Genomic DNA, 9,255 nt, shown 5'->3' on the forward strand with positions numbered 1-9,255 from the left:
AAATAAATATTGCAGGGTATACATACAACACTATACAGCACTTTTACGTGTATTACACAGCAGAGTTGTTTCAGCGTAAGTATGGTAATTGAGCCGAGCTATCATGTTTGTTTTTATCTATGTATTGGGTGATGAAACTATGAAAACAGCGCAAAGATTCTTTGAGGGTTGGCCAGATTTTCGTGCAGGATGATTAAGGGAGTTACATGTTCAAAACTCATTACATATAATCGTGAATGCATGCCTTAATCAACTAATATTGATCATTGCTCAATATTTTTGAAACTATTTTCTTAAAGAGTGCATATGAGCGCTCAAAATGCATTCTTCCATTTTCGGAAAGTATCATCTTTAGAGCAGAAGGAAAAAAATTAATCAGGTTGATTTGAGGAACAATTTATTATAAAGAATCAATAGTATCAGTCAAGTATCATAAAACGAAAACAATATAAAAGGTAATTCGGAGCTTAAAATAAGCTTAAGGCAAAAAGGGTAGGAATCTTAACTCTAAAGTAACAAGATTTGCATCTTCTCTTGAAGAAATATGGTTCAGGAATAGAAGTTGTACTCAATGCACTTCACGAATTAAAAAAGAAAAGAGGACACATGATTTTAATCATTGAAAAAAGGGAGCGAAATAGACTTTTCTACTTCTTGCAATTTCCGTCGCTCTGCATGAACATGCCGTGGTATAATCTTGTTAGGTTCACTGCTGAGCCTTGGTACTTGAAAATATTTTGGAGGAATTTGGATCGGATTCACAGCATTAATCTTCATTAATTTTGATACAAATTCTGGAATTGCCTCATCCTTTTCACTGACCTGCAAAATGAATCCATTGCATAATTAATGAGCAATTTATTGATATCATACCATCAGTGTGATGACGAGTAGAAAAAATGCACTGTTTTCCGTTAGGCTCTTCCATGGTGTCTAGGACCGGGAAAAATTGGGGTTCATCAGAAAATGCAAAAATGAAAAATTTTCGATGAAAAAGCAGAGTATCTACTCCAGAAACTAGGACTCTCTTCATCAACCATTTCGAGACCAACACCAACCCGTTTTCAAGTTCTAAGGAAATTTTAGGTGCCTTTTGTTTCAGCATTCGTGCAGTCAGGGAATTTTAAAAAGTCAGAGAAAACCTGAAATATTAGCGGAAATGACGAAAGTGTCAGGGAAACATTGTTAAGTCACCTTCATTTGCTGTTTGAAGTTTTGAACAACAGATTTTGTCTGAAAACTATTTCAACTTATGGGTTTTTAACCATCTGCTATATCTTCAATTGCTAGGGAATTTCACAGAAATGTGGCAAGGAAATTTCAGGGACTTTCATTATCTAAACTCTATGGCAATCTCCTGTTGATATTGAGGTTTATGTTACTGCACCTGAGCTGCCATTATTGACCTCTTGGACGACACACTTGAATCTTCAAATCATACTTCTAATGGACAAGTTTTCATTGACCAGATGACATGAACATCAGGAGGAAACGCTTTTGGAATTAAAAATTTAAATGTGCGCCAACGAATTGGCCAAGAGATGAAAAAAAAATAGTTATCATTAACAGGAACTTCGGAGAATTATAAAGTTTTTCCAAGAAAATCTCAGAAAGTGGGAGAAAACGTCACTTTCTCATCAGAGAATGAGCTCCTGAAAATCAGAAGAGGCAGGGAATGAGCGAGGTCAAGAATTTTAGAAGCCATGTTGTAGAGAGAGTTCACCATCTCAATTTCTTAGCTGAGTTTACTCTTAGTCTTGCCATGCGTTAGTATTTTTGCTCAGGAGGCCCACCATGTTGATAGAATTTGAGGTGTAATCTATGATATTCATGCCAGATAACAGGCTTTTATAAAATTTCTTCCAAAAGAGAGATACATACAATGAAATCTCACTGAGTTAAATTGTCAAGGGTCGGAGAGAATTTTCAACTTAAGCGACCTTAAGTCTTACTTACTTTACCGCTTGGTATAAAATAAGTTAATCGAGCTCAGCAATTTCGAGTAAATCATGAGTGATTTTTTAAGTAACTTCTCCAAATTTTTCAATAATAGATTATAAATTTTAAATTTTTTAAGTGTATTATTAAAATCTCTTTACTTTCAACAAATCATCGGAGGACATCAAAAGTCACAGATTTTGAAGCTATTATTTCTGTAATTCCTTCAAAAATACAGATGTCATAATAAACTTAATGAAAAACGTTTCTTCCTTTTAAAATCGCTCCTTTCTCTTGAATTTTTACAATCAAAATCAAATTTTCATTGGATTTCCTGAAAATTTTTCTTCGACTTAAGCAGTTTCTTCCTCGGTGACTTCCACAAACTTGTCTCAATCATACTTTTTTCATCGCGCTTTACGGCGATGTCTAGGGATTGAAGAAATGTTTGACTTAGGCAAGATTTCTTAACTGTAGTGTAACTCAACGAGATTTCACTGTACCCTGAAAATTGAAAGACATGAAGATCCTCACCGAAGGATGTTTCCTTTTTCCTGGGTACGTCTTGAACTTGGTTGGTTTTTCAATCACCGATGTATCTGATGGTTCAGCTGAAGTTTTTTCCACTATTGAATTTGTCACAGCGTTTAAATAGCCGGACTCATTGGTCAGGGCAGCATCCTTATAAAATTTACTGGAGTCATAGAAGGCTTTGAAAAGGAAATTGGCAGTGGCTTTTGGGAGCATTTTGATGGGATTTCCTTTCGTGATTGTGTACAGGAACTCGTACACTTCTCTGGAAAAGTACAAAACCAATAATAAGCGTCCATTCGTCATCAGGAGAGTGGGGAAGAGAAGAGAAAATGAAAAGGTGGTGCCAAGTAGGATTGAAATGCTAATACCTGTAGAGAAAAGGATTTTGACGAACTGTGTATTGGCTGATGGTTCAGACTAGAATTGGAGGGAGAAAAGAAGAGACATATCGGCGGTGAAACTGCAGGAATGCGTATCTCGGTTTGCATGTTGGAGACTTCCGGACATACTTTATTTTGTACATGGAAAACTAAAGAACGTCATTTCTTGAAAATTTTAGTGATTTTTCTTCTCTTTCTAAAGAATATTCTGTAAAAACTTCAAACTTAGGTATTGGTTCGGTCTCCTTTTTAGAAAATAAAATAGGAGCGGGGATTTCGAAACACCGCAACAGAGATATGCATTTTTGCAGTTTCACTGTTGATATGCCAAAGCATCATTCAACATCAATTGAGGGGCTTGGAGGACAAGCGCATAAGTGGGGTTGTTGAAACAATTAAGATATTCATGAGCTCAACTACAACTAGTTTGAAAGTATATTCTGTGCAAAATTCACAACTAAAATCCAACTTTAAAGCATCAAAAAGTGAGTATAAACTTCCTTCCTGCTATACGGCTCCATGTAATTTTGAAACTTTAAACATGTATTTCTTACAATAGCAAAAACTGCACTTATGTGCTTTGTCCTCCAAGCCCTTCAATTTATATGGTAACTTATGGGCCAACTGATAATTGATGCATTCAGGTCGACAAGACATACATCTCTTCTTTCCTTTCCCCAGTTCTAATCTGTTATCACTATTAAAAACTTGAAAAGGATCGATTCGATGAGTGTAATAACTTCAATAGATAAATCGATTTTTTTTAGCATTAATGATCCATAAGAAATTCTATTAAGGACTTCATTTGCTGGATGACCTTTCACATAGGAGATGATCAGACTTTTGACATAGAATACTACCTTCAGCCTTCAGCATGCAACACAACTGTATTAGATCTATGGTGTTAAAAAGTAAAATTTGATAAAGTGAAGTTTTTTAGGAGCTCTTTTCATTTTAAGGCCTAAGACAGCTTTTATTCAATTTGACATTTTTTTTTCTATTTTGTATTATTAAGTAGACACGATGGGCAACTAGACAAGGTGTGAGTAAAAGCTTAGCAAAACATGTTTACTCTTCAAAATTTCACAAGGAAAATAAATCACACGACAGAGAGTCTGGAAATAAAGTCCTAAACAAGATTAAGATGTCAATAATTAGGATTGGTTAGAGGCAAAAATACAAATGACGTTATTTGTATGATCTAACTTTCTTCTGATCTGTGTTGACATTTTTTGTTCATGTCACGGTCAGGAGATGGTTTCCAAGCTTCCCGTGACATGAATCGTTATCTACATATATGATTTTGAAAAGAAAACATGAGACGTTTTCCTCTAGTTCTGCAGGCTGATTGTTGAAATTGATAGACAAAACGATAGATAAAGAAGACATAGAGATTATGGAGCAATTCGATTGGTTGAAATGGGTGGTGGCTTAAGAAGATATATGATGAACTAACTATGGGGTCTATTGTAGGTTACCGGTAGTTTGTCTATTACCTACCTCCTATGTCCATTGCAACCACCCGCTTCCACCAATAGGATACCTCCATATCCCTTTTTATTAATTCTTTGTCTATAGCTTTGTCTATCAATTTCAACAATCAGCCCGCAGCAGCAGACCTTGTCTGGTTACCCATTTCAGGTTGTCTACTAAAACAGGCTGGCCAAAAATCAGTACTTTTACAGTACATTCCTAAGAAATTCAGTACCTCTTCAATAGAAAAATTCAGTACTTTTTCAGGACCTCTAATTGACGAATTTCGAAAAATTTTAAAAATTTGAATTTCTCGCTTAAATTGAGTCAAAAGTGACAAAAAATTCCGGACCTTCTTGCGGAATTTCTTCACTTTTTCAGTACTTCCGGACCGCCCTTAAAAAATCAGTACTTTTTCTTGACTTTCCGGAAATTCCAGACTTGTAGACACCCTGCATTTGTTCAAGAAATTTAACCTAACTTTCGACAAACAAAAGCCTTTGGCCTAAGATAATTACAATACATGGTAAAATAATTGAAACAAAAATCGAGCTATAAGCCAAAAATAAATTAAACAAGTAATATTTTAAACTACATAGAGATGAGAAATAATAAAAAACTTACAAGAAATTATTATTTCTGAGAAACTTATTACTACTCATCTCTATGCAATTTGAAATATTACTTGTTTAATTTATTTTTGGCTTGTGGCTCGATTTTTTTTTCAATCATTTTACCATGTTCTGTGTAGCTTAGCCAGCCAAATTTGGCATTAAAATGTAGATAAATACGATGAATATTTACCTATAATTGATTCCTTTGCAGTCTTTAGGATCAGGATGTGCCTCGAAGAGTGATAAAATGAGAAAAGTAGTGGGCAGGAGCTGCATCATTAACGCAGGACTAACCCCTGATGGGGCTTCACTATCGGCTCGTTTCGCAAAAAAATATTTGACCCACTCCTCGAGGGGAGTCACTAGATTTTGGTCTACACCCCATGTCTCTAGCCTCATTTTTCGTTTGGTTGACTGATTGATACGAATCTGCTTTTTCACACGAGCCAGACGCTGTCGAGTCCTGAGAAAACCCTTGATCTGTGGATAATGAGGAAACTACCATTAAAAAGTGAAAACAGAAGAGACACACTCACTGACAATGAAATCTAAAGCTGTCATGAAGAAAATAATCTACAAGGGGGCACACACACACAAAAAAAAGGAAATTTGCTGTAACTTGACAACGGTGCAAATGTCTGGATTCTATTGCTAATGAAGTATTACTAGGAGGTATGAAGAGTCACTGAGCCAAACTTGCAATGTCATAGTACATTTTGTTTCGTTTTGGTGAGTCTTCGCAGGAGCGGTGTTCAGCGAGCTCATCGTTTTTTAAGATAGGTGATTTTCTGAGGCAACATGCAGCTAAGTCTGTAAATCTTTTGAGTAAATCTTGCAGAGAAAATGCTTCACCAATAAATTAAGTGATATAAAAAATACAAAACACAAAATTTTCAGTTTTTAATTCATAAATTAAATGAGTGAGAACCAGCGGGTTTGATGAATTGTTATAGAATGACCTTGATCGCTATGTAGCATTGCCAAGATAGGGATTTATCGATCAAGTTCATTCGATAACGATTCAAAAATTGACCCGCAAAGTGGCTTCATTGCGTCACAATATAGCAAAGTTTCATTTGACACTATGTTATTTAACTCAAGAATGGTTAAAATTTTATTTAAATTTTTTTGTGAAGTGACGAGAGAGTCTTAGAATATTTTAAGTGAGATAAACACCTAGATATTTATGAATAAAAAAAGAAAAGTTGCCATGTGAAACTTAGGATTTTGCAATGCAATTTAGCTCCTTAGACTCTCACCTCTTCAATTGTGATTCAAGAGTGAACCACTTTCTGTTTCAATATGACAACGCAATTTGGATTCTAAGAAACTTGAGACATAGAAAAGCAACTCAATGAGTAGACACGGCCTCTGTCTCTCTCAAAAATCAACCATCTGATGAGAGTTCAATTCTAAACCGCAATTTTAAATACCAAAAATTATCAGAACTACTAAGAGTACCTGTTCTTCTGTCTTCTGTGGGAGGCAGTTGTAAGTGCGTCTTGACTCAACTCCATATTTGTACAGACTGTCTATCAGATTGAGCTTTTCAACATCTGTCCAAAGGAGTGTTGTTGCGGAACTTTCTAGTTTAATTTGCTGGTTTGCCGAGGAAGCTTCTTTTGGTTTGGCTGAACGACTTCGTAACTGAAATAAAGAAGTCACATTGGCTTAGGCTAAAAACTAATTTCTAAATAAATACAGTAAAATAGTAATAGAAAGATATGAAGCTATGACTGTATGAACAGTAGTAACAACGGTCATTATTAGGGATGTTGCTTTTTTACAATTTGCAAACCTCCAAGAATGTTAATACCAAGTTTCAGACTTTTAGCATTATTTTCCATTGAGATATGAATAAAAAACCGCATTTTAAGTATGTAATACAACAATGGAAGTCAAAATAATTGTTCTGTCAATAGCTGTTCTTCCAAATAATTACCTGAAGCTCATTTAACCCTATAAGGATCGTCTATAATGGGCACATTACACTAGTAATGAAAACGAATAAGACTTGCTAGATATTCTTAAAATTTACCATTGAGAGACGACATCTTCAATTTTCTTTCGCATCTGAGATGACTGATAATATAAATTGTTCCTTTTTTTATACTTAAAAATAGCCTAATATTTATTTTTTCCCAAAAGTCTTTGAAAACTGACATTGATCATGCGCTGATTTGTTGTAATTGCTTTACCTCTTTTACATTAGTTCAGTACTTGGTTTATTTTATTCCTTTAAAAAGAGTTATCCGTAAAAACAGCAGAGGTAGTCTTTTTTAAAAATCACCTTACTTCAATTGACAATTGCTTCAAATTTTAAGTTCTAGAACTAATTTTTTAGAGAAGAATTCCATCAATAATGAATTCTTCAACCGAACCCTATTTGCTTTACAGGCATAAAAATGTACAGTTTTGAAAACTTAAAGCGCAATTTTCTCCTAAGTTAAAAACTCCTCATCTGCTGGCTGTACAATATGGCTTCAGTTGTGACTAAGCAATCAAGGTAGATCGCCTTCCTTTAATTTTTATCATGTGTGGCCATTGATAGGAATAAGGAACTGAGCCTTCGGAAGCAAAATTTCAAATGGAGCAATTATTGTCGACTTGGGTTGAAAAGTAAGAACGCTAAATGAAAAGAGGAAAAGAAGAAATATTTTGATCCAGCCACACACAATCGACAGATACTTCTTCCAAACAAAAACACATTTCTGATTTTGGAGAATAATAAATTATTATATTAATATAAAATTAAGTACCATGGGGGGTTGTCAGCGGGATTTTATGTGACTAAGGGTTTAAAACAGGGATGTTGTTTGTCGCCAACATTATTTAAAATTTACCTCGAGTGTGTGCTAAAGGAATGGAAAAGGAAGTGTTCTGGTATGGGTGTCCCCTTGGGTGATTTTGAAACTCTTTTCACTCTGTGCTTTGCTGATGACCAGGTTGTGGTTGCTCAAGATCAAGATGACGCGGAATACATGATGCGCAAGTTAGTAGAAGAATATCGGAAGTGGGGTTTGGAAGTCAGCATATCCAAATCTGAGAAGATGACTTTTGGCGGTGATCAGCAAAGCATTGAGTTGGAGGATGGGCAGCAGATCAAAGGCTGTGAGCACTTTAAGTACTTGGGAGTGCGGTTGACCCAGGATGGAAGGGATGAAGCTATCAGGGAAAGGAACACCTTAGCAAGGAAGGCTATAGCGATGTTAAATGGAATCCTCTGGGATCAGCGGATTTCCAAAGATAACAAGAGGAGGATATACAACGCTGTAGTCAAAAGTATATTAACATACGGATGTGAAGTTTGGCAGCTGAAGAAACGGACACAGGATATGTTAAGAGCAACGGAGATGGATTTCTGGAGAAGGTCGGCAGGAATTTCTAGGAGAGATCGGGTCCGTAATGATAGAGTGCGTCAGATAATGGAAGTCGAAAATGACATCGTGTTCGACATCATGAGCAAACAACTTGTTTGGTATGGTCATGTCAATAGGATGACTGAAGAGAGGCTGCCAAAAAAGATGCTTGATTGGGTTCCTCCTGGGAGGAGACGTAGGGGACGCCCAGTGAGAGGTTGGCGACAGGGGGTGTTGAGTGAGATGAGGGAGTGTCAACTCCCTGATGACCTGTGGGAAGACCAAGCTTTGTGGCGATTAGGCGTCGTAAAGCGCCAAAGAGCGCTATAAAAGCGACTCATATGTATGTATAAATTATTCATCTCAGTATCTTGAGCTTTCAAAATAAAGTTATGAAGCAAAATCTCTTAACTGTAAACGATGTCACCTACAGAGGTATAAGATTAAAAAATTAAGTTCTTACATTGAAGGTCTTCCTCTTTATCCCTTCTTGAATTTCATCTCCGGTGGAAGTCGAAGGTTTTATACTGCTAGATGTAGATGCCACAGGTGCACTGGAGGTAGATGCTACCGGTTCATCCTTGGCACTAGTCTTCATCTTTCAAGGGTACTTCAGTTATTCACTGACCTACATGAATTACTGTAAAAGAAGAAATTAGTGATATACAATTATAGTTAAGTTATGGTAATATTGAGAAATGGGTGTCTTGGGTGAGCAGTAGCAAATCTACAATAAAATTAAACATATTGACAGTTAAAGTATCAGACCATGTAGGTATCTCGTTTGCAGTGTGTAAAAATGTCCGCTCCTATTTTATTTTTTTTAGGAGGACAATGCAATGCCATTTCAAGAGGGTAATTCCAATTTTCATGGAGTCTTCTCTCCACAGAGAAGAAAATCACAGGAGTTAACAAGAATTGACATTTAGTAGTTTGCCAATTAAAAACATACAGTAT

The 9,255-nt window shown here is 35.9% G+C and overlaps 1 protein-coding gene across 1 annotated transcript; it reads right to left on the reverse strand.

The window, feature by feature from the left end:
• Window positions 1–380: 380 nt before the first annotated feature.
• On the reverse strand, window positions 381–8,981 carry LOC109034369 (uncharacterized). Its single transcript, XM_072303680.1, has 5 exons — window positions 8,762–8,981; window positions 6,401–6,586; window positions 5,130–5,419; window positions 2,473–2,734; window positions 381–822 (listed from the first exon to the last, which is right to left on the reverse strand). Exons 1-5 carry the CDS (start codon window positions 8,894–8,896, stop codon window positions 613–615), a joined length of 1,083 nt encoding a protein of 360 aa, XP_072159781.1. The 5' UTR covers window positions 8,897–8,981; the 3' UTR covers window positions 381–612.
• Window positions 8,982–9,255: the final 274 nt, after the last annotated feature.

This window comes from Bemisia tabaci, chromosome 8, assembly GCF_918797505.1.
Source record: "Bemisia tabaci chromosome 8, PGI_BMITA_v3".
Lineage (NCBI taxonomy): Eukaryota > Metazoa > Arthropoda > Insecta > Hemiptera > Aleyrodidae > Bemisia > Bemisia tabaci.